Source organism: Scophthalmus maximus, chromosome 3 (genome assembly GCF_022379125.1).
Source record: "Scophthalmus maximus strain ysfricsl-2021 chromosome 3, ASM2237912v1, whole genome shotgun sequence".
NCBI classification, from domain to species: domain Eukaryota; kingdom Metazoa; phylum Chordata; class Actinopteri; order Pleuronectiformes; family Scophthalmidae; genus Scophthalmus; species Scophthalmus maximus.
In genome coordinates, this window is record NC_061517.1 from 5,154,029 (window position 1) to 5,174,466 (window position 20,438).

Consider the following 20,438-nt stretch of genomic DNA (forward strand, 5'->3'; position numbering starts at 1 on the left):
CAGACAAAGCTTTTGTAGGTGTAGAATTTAAAGTGTGATATTGATAATGAGGGCATCGAAGACAGCAGCCTTGAATTATAGATGTATGTGTCTTGCATTTAACCCGAGGGCTGTAGAACTGTGGTTTTAGGTGACGGAACATATTATATTGTAAAAGCAAAGCACCATTGTTGGAACGCCTCTTTCCTGATCTTTGTAACTGCTCTTCAGTGCCGCTCTGACCCAGTGTCTTTGCCGCTCCTGTGCATGTTTAACATCCGTCCTCAGACCTGACAGTCTCATTACAGGAGCCGTCGCTCCGCCGCCGCCCTGACGCCTCCGCTGCTGATTGGAAAAGACTTCAGCTCATTCTGCTTGTGAAAAGAAGAGGAAAGATTATACCTCCAATGGGAGATGACCATGACAACCGGTTGAACCTGTATCCATGACAACATGATGAGCCAGCCCAGCTCTTGATATTCACTCTTTTTTTTCTTTTTTACAGACGCCTTAAAGCGCAGGTGGGCTCCATTTAAAGATATGAAACTCTCGTCCTGCAGGTGAGAAGAGTCACACTGGACTAGTATTTATTTTTCTTCACTAGAAAAAGCTTGTATTTGCCCTTTGAGACTCGCCTGCATCGCAGCAGCTGAGTTTTGCCTTTATATACTGCATATCCTTCTTTTTTTTGCCAGGCACAAGCAGGATTGGCTTGTGTGCTGTAAATACATAAAGCGGAGGAGGCCAAGTGTGCGGTGAACGTGACCTGTCCTCTGTCACTGTGTACAGTGTGTGTGTGTGTGTGTGTGTGTGTGTGTGTGTGTGTGTGTGTGTGTGTGTGTGTGTGTGTGTGTGTGTGTGTGTGTGTGTGTGTGTGTGTGTGTGTGTGTGTGTGTGTGTGTGTGTGTGTGTGTGTGTGTGTGTGTGTGTGTGTGTGCGCGCGCGTGTGCGGCGGCTGAAATGAACACATGATGCAGATTAATACATAATCCTGTTAAAGGTTTCCCCCTGAAGACCACAGTGTCTTATGCTCCATGTGTCAGGCAGTGTGGCCCAGATATAAAAAAAATTCTCCAGAGGCAATATGAATACTGCCTCAGGAGTATCCAAAGGTATCCAAAATACATTTCCCATGTCTGTTGCAGGTACCACTGTGACATTCATTGACTTCTTTATGGAATAAATCAGTTACAGATGCTTTATAGATCATCGATAATCATTTTAATACCTTTGGGGTTGCCAGCTTGTGAAACCTGTTCTGGTCCATCAGCTAAACGACTCCATTGGACCAGGATTCAAGATTCTTTATCCACATTGTTGCTGTGACCACAACACAGTGAAATTGGAATGACACACTCCTGGAGATCAGTCAACGCTATGCAAAATAGAAATGTGTTCAAATATAAATACGAAAGGAAATGCATACACATAAAAAAAGAATATTAATTAGTTTACATGTATAAAAATAAGGATTTATTCGGTGACCGTTGCAGATTTGATCTGATTTCACCACCTTAATTAATACAGAAACTAATAACCGGTCTATAAATCAGTAGTGTTCTATTAATCCAGTGTCGATAAAAGTATTTACCCCCATTAAAAACAAAAAACAAATTTCATGTTAAGGCTGTAATTCCATAGCACATCTACTAAATACAGAGAGGTTAGTTAAATATACAAACGAGTATTCTATATTTTATATTAACGATTAATTGAAGTATTTTGGAGGGATCTATCTTTACTTTGGCATTGAACACGCTCTGTCTACTTTAGATGGAAAAGAAAAAAACCTAAACTTCCAGAGGAGTGAACATATTTTACAGTTGCTGTCTTTATTAATCCATTCGCTACAGCCTAAATCCCCTTTGCGCCCGGGGCCATCACTATATGCACTGATGACGTTATGTCACGATATGCTATGTCAGTATGGGACACGAGCTGTCTTGCATGAGTCGTGGATGTTGTGGGGGAGAAAGCTGCTGCGCTCCTTCTCTGCGCAATTAAGACGCGCAGTTCTCCCGCAGCCTGAAGTCCCGATGCGCACCTGTGGGAGTGTCCGCCCCGCCCCTCCTCCTCCTCCTCCTCCTCCTCTCTCTCTCTCTCCCTCTCCCTCCCCATGGATGTAATCTCCGACCTGGCGACAGGTATTTGTGACGTGCCAGACGCAGTGAACTGTCCAGACCTCGGCGAGCTTTGGGCAGGAGAGTCGGACGAGCAGAGCTCCTGCAGCAGCAGCAGCAGCAGCAGCAGCGCACAGTCTCCAGGTGAGTCTCTCCACACCTCTTCTTCATCATCATCATCATCATCATCAGGGGAACTTATATACTTGCATTTGGAAAAAAAACAAACAACCCTCTGAAAACCATTGATTTTACAGAGCTGCAGCATTTCCTCTGTTCCTCGGCGCACAGCGCCATGGCCGCTTCATTTGTATTCTGCGCGTAAACGAGGTTTGTTCTGATGTGACACAGATGCCTGCTTCAAGGGTCTTGACCGTTCTCCTCCTTCTTTTTTTTTCTTTTACATTTTTGCCGCAGTCAGAGTGAGCTGATGCCGCAGACAACTTGGTCCTGAGGCATTAAGATGATGATGATGATGATGAGAGTATAGGAGAGAAAAGGCACCTGCAAGTGTTTGGGTTTTTTGGGGGGGTTTTGCGTATGGCTCTACAGGTGAAGATGTGGGGGAGAGGACACTGTTACACAATGTGCTTCTTGTTAATTCATTCTTCTAAAAAGGGAATTTTTGAAATTGGGATCACTGCTGCAGGATCCCCGTTTGTGCCGTTGGATTCCTGCAGCATCCTTGTGTGTGTGTTTCTCTGTCTGTGAGAGGGGAGGTTATAATTCACAGTCTGCTCTCCGGTGCACCACAGATCCCCTGCTCGATACCAGCAGCACAGCGAAGAAGAAGGATCAGTGCAGTGGAAGCACAGAGAGAGAAACATCAGGGGGAATAAAAGAGCCGCGCTGCTGTTGTGTAAGACAGAGAGAGACATCAGATCCCATCTAATACATAAAGATCAGTCATGGACAAGACTCCACTGTGCGATATCATCATGTGCAATATTTATATTTCATATTATCAGGTCATACTTATCAGACCACTGAAATACACTGTATAATATCCATATGATTCATCGTGCCATCAATACCACATGCTCCCTGCACCCCATCCTTACCTTGACTCATTTGTGTTTACTTATATATATTTTTGAATAACTTTATTTTTCTCATCTTTATTGTACAGTTGCTTGTGTTTTTATATTTTCCCGTTTTTCAAAATCGCAGTTGTATGTTCGACAAGTTCCTGGAGATATTTTTTTGTTGTTGTTTGCTGCTAGTTCAGGGATTCGTATACTTGTTTGTGTGAGGCTTTTTCTTTGGTCCAGCAGTTCGGCCCCGTGACCAGGTCAGGTCCCCGGATGAAGTTAATCCGTTACATAAGAGAAAAGAGGCACAGGGAACCAAACCGGGTAACCTGTTCGTTTAAAGTGCTCGTCCTAATCCCTAATCCTTTACCTTCAGTTTCGTTAGATAGGGAATGTTCTCTAACTCACACTCGCACGCGCGTCATCTAAGCAACTGGTTGTCTTGGGGCTCGGCCACCGGAACCGAACATCGTGGTGTTATTCCCACTCGGCATCGGCAGCTTTGGTGGTTTTGGAGCGAAAGAAAGTAGACTTCTTATCTTCTCACATTCATTTTCGTCCTTGTTCCTCCAGACTATCGCTCAGTCCCACTCCTACACACGGCAGGATCACACAGATGACGCTTGTATGATAAAATGAGACAGTCCTTCATTCGTCCCACAGCGGGGGAGCGATCGCTTCCTGCGGTCAGCGCAGAGATTAGTGCCCCTTCGGCCCTTTTTGTCCGACCAGACAAAGACTCGCCTGCAGACAGTCTGAGCAGACGCACCAACCAACCAACCCCCTTCACACCTGTGCCTCCCCATGACTCCTCAGTAATCCCGGAGGTCTTTCTGTTCATGATGATGAGGGAGTCTGGACATTAAGGCAGTGTTATTGCCGCTCCGGGACTGCGAAGGGAAACGGGACACTGTTGTTGTGGAGCTTGTGCGACATCTGTGGCCTCACGCCTCTGTCCCTCTCCCCGTGCGTCTCCACAGAAATCCCCGTCGCAGCGTCTGCAGCCATGGGCCGCCAGGAGGGCGACTGCGTGTGGAAGAAGAACACCGACAACATCCAGGAGGTGTTTGACTTCATGGAGGAGTTGGGGTCGTAAGTACAGTTCACTCAGTCTTTTTGTGGATGTGTCGATTGGGAAATCTCAACGTTCACTGAGCCGACTGTAGTTTTACAAACACTGCACAGAACATCCTCCTGATATTCTTTCAAACCCTTTGGGTAAGGGGGATGTTTGGCCCATACGCGTAATATTGGGGAGGGGGGGGGCTGCGGCAGACAAACGGATGCGGCCTAGATTGCGGACTCTCCGTGCGCTTGTTTGAGTCCGAGGACAGATTATTGGTTTGAGTGGATTGACACAAGGAATCCTGCTTAACTGGGAGCGCAGACGACGAGATCCCCTGGCTGCTGCGGGGTCAGTCCGACTGCGCTGACCAGCGCCTGGCGGTTCATTCACACACACAAAGAAAATCACACTTAAAAGTATTTTGTTTCTCTTTAAATTGTGACACAAAAACCACGAAAGTCAGATTAGAAAGCGAGCAGGATTTTTTGTTTTTTTAAACAAAATCCATTTATCAGTTGATCGACATTTATTTTTTTTATGTGGGTCATGAATTTTGAACGGAAAGAAAAGGTTGCAGCCTCTCGGTTGTAAGGATTTGCTGCCTCGCGTGTTGTCCAATAGACAAATTCACGAATCGGCGAATCGAGAAAGTAACTGATCGATTCATCAAAGATGAGGAATAATTGTTAGTTGCAGCCCTTGAAGCAAGGAAACTAATGTAATACCAGCGGGTCGGCACTTTTGAAGTTCACCTGCAGCTACAGTCAATGTTTTGCAACAAGTCACTGCACACACACACACACACACACACACACACACACACACACACACACACACACACACGATTCACAGTCCTGTGTGCTGGCCTCACTTCTGCGAGGTCAGCATTGACAGGCAGCGGATCCTCTCGCACACTGTCCGGCGTTCAGCGGGCGGTGGGGAGAACAACGGATCAGAGGCCAGCAGTAAATAAAGGTGCGAGCGAGGGAGCGAGGGAGCGAGCGAGCCGCGGTGACATCGGCGCGTTGTTGGGGGAAACAGGCGGGTCTCCCCGAGCTGAGGGCTGCGGAGGAGGAGGAGGAGGAGGAGGAGGCTGCGGACGGGTCCTTGTAGCCAAACGCGTCAGCTGTGAGCTGCGGTGGGCAGGACGGCGAGGCGGATGCGGGGTCAGATAAAGTATCGCAGGCTCCTTTTTTCCACTCACACCAACAGAATAAAGACATTAACTGACACTGCAGCGAACACTCACGTTTCCATTTTCACCTTGAAGAAGCTCCGGAATGACGGAGAGCCGGAAAGGGCGGATTTCTTTTGTAACCGCTTGTGGGACAAGGGACATTTTTCGAATCTGGCAACAACGTCTTCATTTCAGAACGAGGAGGCGAGAGGGGGTTTGCCTCTCGTCACACACGGTCATCACACGGTTGTCGTTCCGGGCTTCGGCAGCGTTACCAAGAACCAGCAGCGGACACAGAAACGTCAAAAGCACTGTCGAGTAAAAGCACCAAATCCGTCCAGATCCCATCTCAGCCTGTGGTCGAGCACAAAGCCAAGGTACTTGTGCTCGCAGACTGTACGGGCTCTCAAGCTGTGCGGCATCATCCAGTCCTGGTACCTAATGGTAAAACATTTTTTAGATGAAAGTCTATCACAGCGTGTCTTAGCCCACTTTTCCATTGAGTACAGTACAATCTAATGCGAGTCGCCAAGTTAATCTGCTGCGATTATCTCTAATTTTCCACCCAAACAATTTGAAAAACAAGACGAATAATGCATTTCATCAGAAGAATGAGATTCAAGGCCTGGGGATAGAATTGAACACAAGCAGCCAAAAAGTGAGACACAAAAGGATTTTTGCAGTCCTTTCTGTTGAGGGTGTGAACAGGGAGGACTCGCTGAGCTGCTCTGCCTGTTTTTTTGGGGGGGTTTTTTGTCTTCCTGTCTTCCCTCGCAAATAGAAGTAATAGGATCCAGGGGGAACGGGAGATTGCGTAGAACACCGGATATACAGCCCTTTCCCATTGGGCCTCATCGAGTGAAAACAACATCCTAATGGTTTCCTAGCAACAGGGTCCAAGTTAACCCCCAAGAACGTCTTATGAAATAAGGAGCAAAATTTCCCATTAGTCAACATTTTTTTTATTTTAAGATTACAAATGTACACGATCAGTGATTTCTTGTTGCCCTTTGTCTTCTTTTGTTATATATGTATTTTTTTTTTTATTTGTCTTTGAGATGTGTGGCACTCCTTGTCTGGCTTGACTGATAATTTCCCTTGAGACTCCACGTTGGCGTCACGAGATCCTGGGAGGAAAACTGGCTTCGTCAACCAAGGACAAATCCGTCGAGCGACGGGTTGTGAGACAGTGATGATGCCGTGTGGGCAACTCGTTCCAAGTCTTGCCTCATGCATAATGAGTGTGTGTGTGCGTGTGTGACCCAGACTGCAACAACGCCTTCCAAATGTGACACAATCAAATACGCAAAGGGGGGGGAGAGGGGGAAATAAAAGTAGTTCACATTCTAGATTAAAGGGCCGATCTTCATTAGTGTGCATTCCTCCATCGTGCAGAGTCAGTGTCGTCCCCTCGCAGACAGAGGGCGGGGTTGTGGTGCGCTCAGAAGGCCTCGACACCTGTCCCGTCCTGTCCTCTCCCGTCCCGTCCTGTCCTGTCCTGTCCCGCCCTGTCCAGTCCTGTCCAGTCCCGCTCTGTCCAGTCCCGTCCTGTCCCGTCCTGTCCTCTCCCGTCCCGTCCTGTCCTGTCCCGCCCTGTCCAGTCCTGTCCTCTCCCGTCCCGTCCCGTCCTGTCCAGTCCTGTCCAGTCCCGCTCTGTCCAGTCCCGTCCTGTCCCGTCCTGTCCTCTCCCGTCCCGTCCTGTCCTGTCCCGCCCTGTCCAGTCCTGTCCAGTTCCGCTCTGTCCAGTCCTGGCCTGTCCCGTCCTGTCCTCTCCCGTCCCGTCCTGTCCTGTCCCGCCCTGTCCAGTCCTGTCCAGTTCCGCTCTGTCCAGTCCTGGCCTGTCCCGTCCCGTCCTGTCCTGTCCCGTCCAGTCCAGTCCTGTCCTGTCCCGTCCTGTCCTGTCCTGTCCAGTCCTGTCCTGTCCTGTCCTGTCCTGTCCAGTCCTGTCCCGTCCTGTCCAGTCCCGTCCTGTCCCGTCCTGTCCCGTCCAGTCCTGTCCCGTCCTGTCCCGTCCTGTCCCGTCCTGTCCCGTCCTGTCCTGTCCTGTGCTCTGCTGTAAGAGCTTGTTGTTCCCAAGGAGGATCCCCACTGCACATGCTCAGTTTCTGACCTATGCACCCTCAGCCTACAACACTGTTTCCATTGCGTCAGGGATAAGGCGCCTAATCCGCCCGCTAGGACAACTATTCCCAGACGACGCTGAAGATAGCATGGACACGGAGGCAGCACAGGCCGCTTTAAGCCACTGACATGTGAATGGTTAAACCACAGAGATGTTCAGAACATCTTCATTGAGCCCCTTGATATTTGCTATTTCCACTCCGTGTGTTCACGCCAACTCTGATACTCTCGAAGGAGAGCAGAAATAACACCATCATGACTTCCACGCACAGGCTACAGGTTTCACAGACGCCGTTTTAAAAGCCGTCGCCAATAACTCGTTCATCAATGTGTGTGTTTGTGTGCAGAGGGGCGTTCTCCGAGGTTTACATGGTGAAGGAGAAGAAGACGGGAAAGCTGTTCGCCATGAAGTGTGTGAAGAAGAAACAGAAGAACGACCTCAATCTGGAGAACGAGATCACCGTGTTGAGAAGGTGATTCCCATCCATGAGCCTTCCACCCTCATTTCATACTCCCTCAATGTGGGGGGAGGGAAATCCCATTGATCTGCTTTTTCTTTGGGCCGTGGTTCTGACGCAGCATCCTGTTGCTTTCTCAAACAGAATCCAACACGACAACGTTGTGAGGATGGAGGATTTCTATGAAAGCCGGACCCACTACTACCTTATCATGGAGCTGTGAGTTTCCCCGGCTACCGCCTTGTCACTTCCACGAACACATTAAGCGAAATTTTAAACGGCATTTGAGATTAGAAAGTTAAACGGTTGTGATTTTCCTCCTGCCAGTGTTTCGGGCGGTGAGCTCTTTGACCGTATTCTGGACCGCGGCGTGTACTCGGAGAAGGACGCCAGCAGCGTGATCAAGCAGGTGCTGCAGGCCGTCAGCTATCTGCACCAAAACGGCGTCGTGCATCGCGACCTCAAGGTGCGAACTCGACAAACATCGTGAAAATACATACAAATAATATGGGCAAACCTTTTGGGCAGAGCCAGGCTAGCGGCCTCCACCTGGTTGCAGTCTTTATGCTAAGCTAAGCTTTAACAATCTGGTGGCTGTGGTTTCAAATTTAGAAAGATTCATATTTTTTCCGAAATGTGGAAGTCTTCCTGTAAGGTCAATGTTAACAAGCCCAAACTTTTTTACTTTTAATGACATCGACAGCACTGATACTAAAGGGAAATATTCAAGATATTAAATAATTGAGTTCCAGCACCGCAGGGGAAGTAAGACTTTGAGAAGTTCCCCGTCGAAGGCGAATGAGTGTGTGAACAGCTCTCCTGTCCGTCCGTGTGTCCCTGTGCAGCCGGAGAACATCCTGTACTACAGCCACGACGAAAACTCCAAGGTCATGATCAGTGACTTCGGCCTCTCGAAGATGGTCGACAACGGCGTCATGTCGACCGCCTGTGGCACTCCAGGATATGTGGGTAAGGACGTGCGTCTGATGAATGATGTACGGGACATTCACCGAGCGGGCGGGCGGGCGGGCGGGCGGGGGATGTTCACACTGGGTCACTCAAAGACAGTGCAGACAATATGTAATATTCATACCCGTCTTTCTCTGCCTCCAGGCCTAGTGAGAGTTCTCACTTTGACATGTTTTGTTGTCACGTTCAGCTCCTGAAGTCTTGGCACAGAAGCCGTACAGCAAGGCAGTGGACTGCTGGTCTATTGGAGTCATCACCTACATCTTGTAAGTATGAGCCACATTTGTGTTTACAGAATAATGAAGCTGTGATTGAGCCACAAAACCACGCTGTTTCTTTGCCTGCACACGTGGACTTGCACCTCGTTGTGCAATGTTCCTTTTGAATTTCTTTTTCCCAACCTGAACGAATGCTCATCGTGTCGTCCCCCCCCCCCCCCCCCCAGACTCTGTGGATACCCCCCGTTCTATGAAGAGAGCGAGACGCGGCTCTTCTCCAAGATCATGAAGGCTCAGTACGAGTTCGACTCGCCCTTCTGGGATGACATATCCGAATCAGGTAAAGACGCTGAATATTAGCCGAGACTTCCTCCCGCACACACACACACACACACACACACACACACACACACACACACAAACTCCCTTAGCCCTCCGCTGCATCATCCCCCTCTGTCCGTCTGTCTGCAGCCAAAGATTTCACCCGTAACATGATGCAGAAGGATCCCAACATGCGCTTCACCACCGACCAAGCGCTCAGACATCCCTGGTGAGTGTCACTCAACGCCCAGTCATAGTCTCGTTTTACAGCTTTCAACTAGTTCTATGGTACGAGTACATGATTCCCTGCGGTGCAGTTTCCATTCTCGAGCAGTTATGTCGGGCTCGACCTATTTTCACAGTAAAAGTGTCCACGTAGCACCTTAAAATCACGGATAACGATTCAGAATGTAGCTTTCCCCAATACACCATGAATAATCCTTAGATGTATTATAATGTAAGTGAGACCTCAGACTCACGGTGGCGGGTACAGGAGGAGTTCCTGTGCGTCTGGTCAAATGGATTCAGAAAACATGGGATAAATAAATTCAAGCATTCTGCTCGATCATCCTCTTTTCTTTTTTTAAAATTTATCTCTCCTCAGGATCATCGGAAAGACGGCCCGCAGCCACGACATCTACTATTCCGTCAGCGTTCAGATCCAAAAGAACTTCGCCAAGTCCAAGTGGAAGGTCAGCCGTCATTGATTTCTTTGGCCATGATGTGCTAAGCTCTTTTAGGACCTGCAGTTTATAGTAGATTAATCAGGAGCCTTACGTAAATCCTTCCTGATTAAGGAGGAGTTTAATAGGATATTGTTTTTGTAATCAAGGCCACTCAGCGTAGATGTAGGGGCTGCTGCTGTCAGGGCAAAATTGAAGTACACTTCAATCTTCAGCAGTAACTAACATGAATCTATTGTCTGGACAAACTGTAGAGAGAATCTACAAAACATCAGTCAGAGAGAAGCAACGTGGCTCACGTGGATCTTTTTTTCCCATCTTCATATCCATGTTCTCTTTACAGCAAGCGATCAACGCTGCCGTGGCCATCAACCACATGAAGAAGCTGCAGCAGGCCCACTCCGAGCTGGCGATGAGACAGACCAGCATCCCGGACATCAAGGTCACCGACTTGTCCTCGCCGATGAAAAACGGCCAGTCCCTCGACCCGGACAGGCCGGACCCCGGCCGGACCCCGGGGGTGGGCGGGAAAATGCAGGGGGCGAACCTCATGCCCCTGCCCCAGGGCCACAACGAACCCAAGAGCCACTACCACGCGCTGAAGGCGACCCAGAGCCAGGGCGCCGGCGCGCATCACGCGCCCACCATAGCGGAGCAGGGCAAACACGTCTACCACTCGGAGCCCGCCAACCTTAACGGGTTCGTGTCAAGCTTCGCCCGATGTTCTGAACCTTTCTGACGAAAGCAGGACTCGCTGCTGACCGATTCTGTTTTCCTTTCAGGTACTGTAAGAACCGCACTGGAAAGACTGTGCAGACCGGAGTGTGCTCGGTCATGTGAAGGCTGCGTGAAGTTTACACGGGGAAAAAAAGCCTTTATTTCTTGGTAGGTTCAAGTAAAGCATTTAAGCAGACTTATAATAATTATACAGTAGTTCGAGTGATTATGACTTACGATTTAAAAAAAAAACAAGTGTACAAGCCCCCGATCTGTGCTTTTTCTACTGCTACATGTCAAAATGTGAGTTTTGTTGACCTAACATAATTCACAGCTCTAGAATAACTCAACACTCCCTTGTTTTTGTGTCGTCTACTGTATTTTCGTCTGGGAATACAAGTAGCAACAGCCTGTAACGTATGGACGAATCAGCTTCAGTTACAGACCAATGTGTCTCACCCTGTGTGTGTGTGTGTGTGTGTATGTGTGTGTGTGTGTGTGTGTGTGTGTGTGTTGTGCCCCCTGCAGGTCAGTGTTGCTGTTCTGACTCGGCATGCAGCTGTTTTGTGTCGGCAGCTCCCCCCCCCCGGCACCGAGAGGGAGAAGTGGTGGATCCTCTGACCAGACCTGAGTAGGTCTGCGAGGTCCACAGAAGTCTGTGGGACATTTTTATTATGGAAAGTGTGCCTGTGAAAGCTTCCCGACTACCAATGCACCAACGAACGATCCCACACACACACACACACACACACACACACACACACACACACACACACACACACACACACACACACACACACACACACACACACACACACACACACACACACACACACACATGCACACACGCACACTTACACTTTCAGATTGCACAAGATTCACTTTGATTCAGACGCACAGGGTAGGCTCCAGTTGAGCAGTGTTCGGAGGATTGGCTCACCCCGCCGCTGGATGTCCGTCCCCCCATGATGAAGCGGTTGTCCGACCTCCGATGTCACAAAGGCTTATTTCACAAATCCTGACTTTTGATCAGGCTCCGTTTATTTCCCCCTCAGCGGCACTCGAGTGCCCAGGTTTGTAGAATTTGTGGTAACGTGTCATCAAACAGAATATTAACAATGCAATAAGTCAAATTATTGCACTGTACTCTGATCATGCGCAAAAGCATCATCCCCGACAGCCAACCTGCTCTTGTAAGCTCTGTAGAATGTTTATAATAATATATATATTAAAAAAAACAGCATGCTTACTTCTCCAAATAAAGCCATACTGGTGATATTTTATTATTGTAAAGTTGTGTTCTGTTTTATTTTTCTAAAGTATCCGTTTCTTTTCTTTAAAAAAAAATGAGTATAAAAAATAGAAAACTGACAAATTGTTAACAGTGTCAATGCCACAAGTATAATCCCTAACTTGCCAACACGCAGCTCTCACATCAACCTGCTAGAATTTAAAAGGCGATTTATGTTCAGTGTAAAATTGCTGTTTCTTCTACTTACTGTAAGTGGTTCACTTTGGACAGTCTGCTTTTTGTCTTTACCGCTGTACTGTACGTGGCTTTGTATTGATGCGTTTAATGGTTATCGATTCCTGTATGCTCATGAATAAATGGTTTTCCTGCCGCTTATCCAGAACTTGTATTTGTCTTGACTGTCTTGCACTTTTCGTGGAAAGTAAACGGCAGTTAAAAAAGGAATTATTGAAACACAGAAGGATTGTGAATAGTAATTTAGTTTTTATTGTACTCATCAAGCTGTCCTTTATATACGAGGAAGTATTTTTGAAGCTATGAAAAATCATGATTAAAAATGAATAAGAATAAGACTATTCCCTGCAAATAGCTGTGAAGACTTCAATATCAGTTCCTGGAGATTGTACAGTAGATATTCACATCATATTGTAATGAAAAGTGAATGTTGAGTTATAGTTTATTTGTCTTTTTCTATTTTTTCCTCCAAGTTTTCTTTTGTTTTCTTTTACATTTGATTTTTCGAATGTTGTGTCTTAAAAAAATCGACTGAGAAATTGCGACACAAATAAATGACAGGACAGAAAACGAACCCACGAGCAGGTATGTCCCTAATTAAACTAACCTCTAAACCAATTACCGGGCTGTTCTTCTTCAGTAGATTAGGTAACACATCAGCTCCTTAAGCGCGGCCATGGATTACCAAGAGCATGTGTATTTAGAGCAGCAGGTACAACATGTTCCTCGCAAAAACAACAAGTTTAAACTGAGACTTTCAACTTTTCATTTGAATGGAATCAGGATCAGAACCTGGTTCTGAAAATGAATTCATGTGATATTAGCAATATGTGTTCGGTTCATTACCTGTCCTGTATTTTACTGTCGACCTTGGATATCCAGCCTTTGGTAATCTGGAAAGAACACAAAGAAATGAAACAAATTCAACACACAATCTGCTTTTAAATGACAGAAATCACAGAAAATGATTGACCGGTATCCCTTTTTGATTTTTACACTTGTTTTTCAGAGCATTACATTTAAAAAAAACCTGTGTATCTTTCTCCTCTCGTCTCCCCTGAGCTCCTGTCGAAAGGGTTTTCACATCGCAAACTCTCCTCCTCACCCTCCCTATACTAACACAACACGGTTCACTTGATGAAGGCCGGCCTGCAGACAGACCGCCCATTCAAACCCAAGAACCCAGAAATCTGGGGCAAAGGTCTCCAAACCAAACAGTCTCGACCTCTTTTCCCAGCGGAGCGGCGGGATCATTGATGACGGCACGATTGTTGTGATACTAGCAGCGACGTTTTGGGGAAAGGTTGTCCTTGAATTTTGCCACATATCAGGGCTGCAGAGGAAAAGTTCAAATGTTGAATTTGAGAGTATTTTTTTTTTAACGTTTTCTTTTCTGTGTTTGTGCTTGTCGCAACATTTTTTGTTTTTGTTTTTGCACATTTTGAATTTAGGAACATTGTGTGCATGATGCTTATGCGCATAAAAGTCATGTACATTTTCTTTTTACCTTTTTGACCGTCCACTCACTTCAAGACATTTTTGGCTAAACGCTGGTCTCCCGCTGAAAAGATCTACCGCCATGCTAGCAACTCTGTGACGCTAAGCTACATTTAGACATCTGCATAAACATGCTGAGAACGATCGTGCTAGCGTGCTTATGTTTCTACCGCCATGCTAGCAGCTCTGTGACGCTAAGATAAATCCTGACACCCTTATAAACATGTTGGGAACGATCGTGCTAGCATGCTAATGTTTGAACCGCCATGCTAGCAGCTCTGTGACGCTAAGCTAAATCCTGACACCCTTATAAACATGTTGGGAACGATCGTGCTAGCATGCTAATGTTTGAACCGCCATGCTAGCAGCTCTGTGACGCTAAGCTAAATCCTGACATCTGCATAAACATGCTGGGAACGATCATGCTAGCATGCTGATATTTCACCTTGTCAGCTTAGCGTGTTGATTTTTCACCTTGTCAGCTTAGCGTGTTGATTTGGTCACAAACCGACGACTCGATTTTTCTCAATGGAAAAGTAAGGAGCTCGTCAGAGTTATTACAATTCGTCTCGAAGGGACCACGATTTTTTTTAACGAAATTTCCCGGCAATCCATTTGTCGAGATATTTCTATGTAAGAGCAATGGGTCAACCGCATTGTGGCCCCACGAGACAAAATTTCGAAGTATGAAGGGTTTAAGTTCATCACAGTATTTTGTGGCACGTTATTTAGTGGCTGTCCTGCTGGTGGCGCTAGAGAAAAAGGTCAGGATATCACTACAACCTGTCGGTTGAATCCTCTGGAGACCATGACAAATCCATTCCATAGTTCTTGTTTTTTTATCGTGCTGAGCGTTGAGAGAGCATTCAGCGAGCACATGTTGAATATGCAGACGTCTTGTGACGATGGCCAGTTGTCTTTTCTCGTCTCTCTGTGACAAAGATCAGACACATTGGGTAACTCAATCGCCAGACTTCACTCCCTCCCTGCTGCAGCCGGGGAATGGGGTCAAAGGGCAGAGGTCTTCATGTGAAAACACACACACAAACACTAGAGGGATTCTATTGAACCATATCTTCCGATGAACCTTATCCCTCAGTAATCAGTAAGGGATTTTCCATTTTTAACCATACATACGTACATCTCCTGATGAAGGTCAATGTGTACAGTTATATACACTCATGTCCGTGTTCAATGTTCAGCAACAATTCAATATTTGGATGTTTGAATTATTTATTCATATTCATAGAACAGCCTTCTTGAAGACTTGAGGGCAGAGTGATGATTTATAAAGCTTTCTAGCTGGCTTTCAATTAAAAATATTTTTGATTATAACATTATACCATTATAAATATAATATATGTGTTATAACATTATTTGTTTTTCTTTTAATACACTTTTTAAAACTCACTTATTTACACATTTATATCCTGTTTTAGGATTTCATTATTTTATCCTCTTTATATATATATGCTTTGTGTGTGTACTTGAGAGTGAATATATGTGTGCGTGTGTGTGTGTGTGTGTGAAGCACTTTATGTCACATTTTGTTTGTAGTGAAAGTGCTATAGAATTCTGATTGGTTGATTGATCCTAATTCTACACTCAGAATCACCACATGGTTGGAGCATAGATAGATCTCACACATGCACAGACCTCATGTGATAACCCACATGCACAGTTTCACCTACAGAGAATCTCTGCCTCACTTATCGCTCTAGAAGAGAACCCATGCCCTTTTACCCCAAAGCCCTGATTTCCAAATAGCAATTGCAGCGACACTGGCCTCATGAATATTCATTTTGTCTCCACTGTGGGCGTTGACCTGACTCCAAATGTGTTTAAATTGCACAGACATGCCTCCTTGTCTCTCTGCCTGCGAACGCACGATCGGGCCCGACTGATGAAAAGGCAGACTTTGGGGTGTGCTGCACAGTGAGTATCTGCCCATCACCATCACTACAGTAGCAAGACTGTTAACAGTTGATCCAAAGTAAATCTGTGGTCATGGGTTAATTCTCTCCAACAGAATGTCTGAGTACAATTTCTGCTTTTCCATCAACAGACAAATCTGGTAGAGGAAATATGGAAACCATCGGCGAGATCATCCCATTCGCTAAGGAGGTGCTGAACCAGAGGCCCAAGTGGGGCATGGTGAAGATCTACACGCTCGGGTCCACCCTGGCGATGCTCGGAGTGGTCAGTGGACTGGTGGAATTGGTTTTCCTGCCGTTTGTGGAGCAGCAGACTGCTTGGGACGCACCAGTGGAGCCCATCAGGGAGAAGAGGCAGGAAAAGCAGCAGGTGTCCAAGTCACACGTCACACGCCTTGAAGTCGTGGATGCGCTGGAGACGGTGGTGATCAAGGCCAAACATCTGGTGTCCGATGGGCAGAGAAGTTCAGTCAACCGCTTGTACTCTTCTTAAAGAAACTCTTTTCCCCTGATGTAAATGGACACAGCAGTTACAATGTTTAGTGGCAATGGTGGTGACTTAATCACCATGACAAATTGTTCCTTTTGTACCAACGGTTCTGTTTTACATTTGGTCAACAATGCAATTTCCCCCTTTTGATTGGCAAAAACATTAAATGAAGATGTGTCGATACACAGAAAACTGTGAGGTACAGTGAAGTTTGGCTGGTGGGGAGCAGACACTTGTAGATGTGATGCGATGAATGTGTCGGCAAAAAATGGAGTGTGTGTATTTGAATTCATTTTGAACTTGAATAAACGGATTTTTCGGCTAGCAACTGATTTAGGTCCATGATTTTATAGTTTTTACAAAGGAAAAATATTGAATACAGGGCATATAGGGCCTTAAATAACTCTAATTTTCTTTATTGATTCATCTGATAATATATATATTTTTTCCATCCATTGATTATTTCCCCATAAAAATAGGACATATGTCTTCCACAGTACTTCCTTCGGGAAATCTTCAAATTACTTGAAGTTAGAGTTTACAACTGAACGGGTGGGAAAGAAATCCTTAAAATTAATAAACTGGAATTAGGCAATGTGTCAATGAACGACTTGAATAGATTATCAAGAAACCAGTAATATATATATTTTTTCAATCAAGTAATTGATTAGGGGAACTCACCATTGCAATTTGGAAGTGAACCCATATTCCACACCATGAGGGGTGATGCTATGCTGACATGAACATTAACTTTTAGAAGCCCTTCATAACAATAACAAAAAATAAATAATAATAAACTTTATTTGTATACAGTTTGCACCTTTCAAATCACAGTTACAAGGTGCTTTACAAGTTAAAAATAAAGAATCGAATGCAAATAAGAGGAAAAAAATCAAAAGTGAAAGCCAATGAGAAGCAGCTAAAATGATACTAATGTTCTCCAATGTCAAACTACATATTACCAAAAAAATGTCATCTTCTTTTTGACTATTTTATGACGAAGTTACCACTGTGGCGTTTCTGATTCATCCAGGTCGTAGTCATCCGATGACTCAACGCCCTTTGGCAAAAGTTACCACTGTTTGTCAGAGCAAGTTACTAATCGGAGCAAAGGTGTCAGCACATACAGATCTGTTCGATATACGTTTTTTTGCAATTCCTCTCACTGTTTCCTGTATTTTAGGTCCAGCATCTCCAAAAATGTATTTTTTCTTTAGTATTTAAAAAAAAAAAAATCTATTCAATCTATTTTTTTTCTTTCCTTCGTGACAAAGGTGGATTAACACATCAGGAGGTGTAACTCCACATGCAAACACTAGGGGGCGGAAGTAAATACGCTGCTTGCAATTTCAAACATCCGGCCCGTGGGGCGGAAACGACGTCACGCGACTCGCGCCGTGTTTACTAAACGGCGGCTAACCGGCTCGTCGGAGCGAAAATAAATAAGTTGCTGTCACCCAGGGAAAAAACCCAACAACGATTCATTGAACCAGGCCGGGGTGCAGATACACACGGATGGCGGATCCCGCGGTGGCATCGGGAGGTTCGCTGCACTTAGGAGGGGTAAGAGAGGTTTATAACCCCGCCGCCATGAGCGGAGGTGTCTGCGGGGTTCGACCGTGTTAAGCTAGCAGGCAGACTCACCTGAGCTGAAAATGATTTAATACATTTAAATAAATGCTATTGAATCGAACAAAAAATTCCATATTTATTTGTGGAAAAGGAGATCTGAAGCTAATAGACAACATAATTAAACGTAGCTGCTGTCGGGTTGTTGGTCTGTGCAACGCCGCCGTCGTCTGTACCTGTCAAACATTGTTTGTGAGAGAAGAAGAAGAAGAGGCACCACTCTGTCTGTAACAACACTGTCCAAAACCACAAGTGAAGTAGTTTCTTCAGTTTCTACGAACCCAAACCGAGCGAGGCATCCTCTTTAAAAGGGTGGATCTCGTCACATCACCAAAGATATTCAGTTTACTGTCACAAAGGAGCGAAGAAACCAGATAATATTCATATTTAAGAAGCTGAAATCCGAGAATTTTGACCTTTTTTTCCCATAAAAACTACTTGAACCGATTAATCGATTATCAAAATAGTTGTCGATTCATTTAGCAATCGATCACTAATGTATTAACTGTTGCAGCTCTATATATTTGTCATCCTTTCATGCTGCGATGAGCCAGTTTCCCTCATGATGTGTTTTCTCATGTGCTCAGCGTGGCGGGAGTGGGAGTGGAGGTGGTGGAAGTGGTGGTAAAGCAGCTACCAGCCCTGCGGAGAACTACTACCTGGCCAGACGTCGCACGCTGCAGGTTGTCGTCAGCGCCCTGCTGACCGAGTGCGGCTTCGAGAGCGCAGAGAAGGCGGCGGTGGAGACGCTCACCGAGATGATGCAGAGCTGTGAGTGTGAATCCCAAAGTGGTGCCGAGGATGTGTCATCGGTCATCTAACTTAGAGCTGCGTATTCGACGACTCATTAGTTATATCTGCAACTTCTAAAACACATTGTTTTGTCCCCCGTTCCCCTCCAGATATATCAGAAATCGGTCGCTGCGCTAAAGCTTATTGTGAACACACGGCCAGAAGCCTTCCAACCCTGCCGGATACAGTGGTCACGCTCGTTGAAATGGGTAAGTCCAGGAGGAGTCAGATGAGTCATGCATTGCTCATATGCTCTAATATAAATGACAATAATATAATCTGTTTTGCGTCAATGCAGGTTTCAACGTGGACACGCTGCCTGTGTATGCAAAGAGGTCGCAGAGGATGGTTATAACTGCCCGTAAGTAGGCGCACTTACCCTCCGCTGTCGGGGATTTGATGTTATGAATTATGAAATTGACTTAAACATCACAGCTGAATAATTAAATTCATAAACATCGTGACAAACTAGCTATTTTCTTTATCGATTTCAAATGTGGATTTTCGTGGATTTCAGCTCCGGTGACGAACCAACCCGCGACTCCCAGAGCGCTGTCGGCCGGGCAGAAGCGCACGCATCCGTCTCACATCCCGAGCCACTTCCCAGAGTTCCCCGACCCTCACACCTACATCAAAACACCAGTGAGTCTGTGGAGCTAAAATCAAATCTATTATATGAGATGTTGATTCTCCTTGACACTTGTTTTTTTTCTCTCTCTCTCTGCAGACGTTCAGAGAGCCCGTGTCAGACTACCAAGTGGTGAGAGAGAAGGCCGCATCACAGCGGCGAGACGTGGAGCGAGCGCTCACACGCTTCATGGCCAAGACTGGAGAAACCCAGAGCCTCTTCAAAGACGACGTCACTGCCTTCCCGCGTGAGTGATTGTCATTTTGTGCGTTTCTGTGTAAAGGCGCATTGTGTTGACTCGAGTCGAGTTCTAAAGTCCTGGGAATGTGCTCGTCAGTGATCGCAGCCCGGCCGACCACCATCCCGTATCTCAGCGCCCTTTTGCCGTCGGAGCTGGAGCTGCAAACTCTGGAGGAGACGGACTCGTCTGAGCAGGACGACCAGACGGACAGTGAGAACGCAACGGGAAACAACATCAGTGTAAGTTTTCACGGCTGGAACTTTCCCCCGTGTCTCTGAGGCTCTCAGAGAGATCCTGGGTTTCCTTTGTACCCTGAAATTCCTCTATAGGGTTTATTTAGTTTTAAAATTTTCAAAATGATTACCAACTTTTATTTTATTTTCCGTTTCCCTCGTTCAGGACGACCCAGGAGCCGACAAAGAGAACTCCATGCTTCCTCCCGGTGGTGTCGCTCCCGCCGCAAAGGCCAGCGAGGACAACGTGATCGACAACCCGTACCTCCGGCCGGTCAAGAAGCCCAAAGTGAGGAGGAAGAAATGAGCCGGGGATCCCCGACCCGAAACAAACAGACTCAGATTTGCCGCAGCGGTCGGTGCTTTGAGCAGTCCAGTCGCTGGTTCCCTCCACAGAGAGGAGGCCTGCTGGGTGTCGGCCGAGACCAGCGGCTGCTGTGGACTTTTGGCACCCTGACTGACTGACTGGCTGCTATTGACTTTTTTTGTGTGTTTACATGTCATTTTTATTTCAAGAGACACTCGCTTTGTTTAAAATTAGCTTGAAAGCAACATCAGAGTCTGATATAAAAAAACCCCCACAGGAATCCAGTCATTTTGTGAATAAAGAAAACTAAGTTTCTTTTCTTTTTTTTGAAAACTGACATC

At 46.1% G+C, this 20,438-nt stretch overlaps 3 protein-coding genes across 5 annotated transcripts; all 3 read left to right on the plus strand.

Annotated features, from left to right (window-relative positions):
• Window positions 1–1,933: 1,933 nt before the first annotated feature.
• camk1gb (calcium/calmodulin-dependent protein kinase IGb) lies at window positions 1,934–12,487 on the plus strand. 2 transcript variants are annotated; one of them, XM_035644441.2, is made up of 14 exons: window positions 2,116–2,243; window positions 2,855–2,958; window positions 4,111–4,222; window positions 7,842–7,967; window positions 8,097–8,171; window positions 8,280–8,418; window positions 8,798–8,921; window positions 9,112–9,187; window positions 9,367–9,479; window positions 9,611–9,689; window positions 10,065–10,152; window positions 10,487–10,842; window positions 10,926–11,028; window positions 11,389–12,487. In XM_035644441.2, exons 3-13 carry the CDS (start codon window positions 4,137–4,139, stop codon window positions 10,981–10,983), a joined length of 1,320 nt encoding a protein of 439 aa, XP_035500334.2. In that variant the 5' UTR covers window positions 2,116–2,243; window positions 2,855–2,958; window positions 4,111–4,136; the 3' UTR covers window positions 10,984–11,028; window positions 11,389–12,487. The 2 variants fall into 2 exon arrangements, with proteins under 2 accessions (XP_035500335.2, XP_035500334.2); XM_035644442.2 differs by lacking the exon at window positions 2,855–2,958 and having other exon boundaries at window positions 1,934–2,243.
• A 1,098-nt stretch (window positions 12,488–13,585) lies between these two features.
• g0s2 (G0/G1 switch 2) lies at window positions 13,586–16,591 on the plus strand. 2 transcript variants are annotated; one of them, XM_035644448.2, is made up of 3 exons: window positions 13,586–13,649; window positions 15,698–15,778; window positions 15,909–16,591. In XM_035644448.2, the coding sequence occupies exon 3, from the start codon at window positions 15,929–15,931 to the stop codon at window positions 16,268–16,270; it is 342 nt and encodes a 113-aa protein (XP_035500341.1). In that variant the 5' UTR covers window positions 13,586–13,649; window positions 15,698–15,778; window positions 15,909–15,928; the 3' UTR covers window positions 16,271–16,591. The 2 variants fall into 2 exon arrangements, with proteins under 2 accessions (XP_035500341.1, XP_035500342.1); XM_035644449.2 differs by lacking the exon at window positions 13,586–13,649 and having other exon boundaries at window positions 15,639–15,778.
• A 1,055-nt stretch (window positions 16,592–17,646) lies between these two features.
• taf8 (TAF8 RNA polymerase II, TATA box binding protein (TBP)-associated factor) lies at window positions 17,647–20,434 on the plus strand. Its single transcript, XM_035644443.2, has 8 exons — window positions 17,647–17,830; window positions 18,484–18,667; window positions 18,799–18,897; window positions 18,987–19,049; window positions 19,206–19,330; window positions 19,416–19,563; window positions 19,654–19,796; window positions 19,957–20,434. Exons 1-8 carry the CDS (start codon window positions 17,783–17,785, stop codon window positions 20,095–20,097), a joined length of 951 nt encoding a protein of 316 aa, XP_035500336.1. The 5' UTR covers window positions 17,647–17,782; the 3' UTR covers window positions 20,098–20,434.
• The last annotated feature ends 4 nt before the right edge of the window (window positions 20,435–20,438 follow it).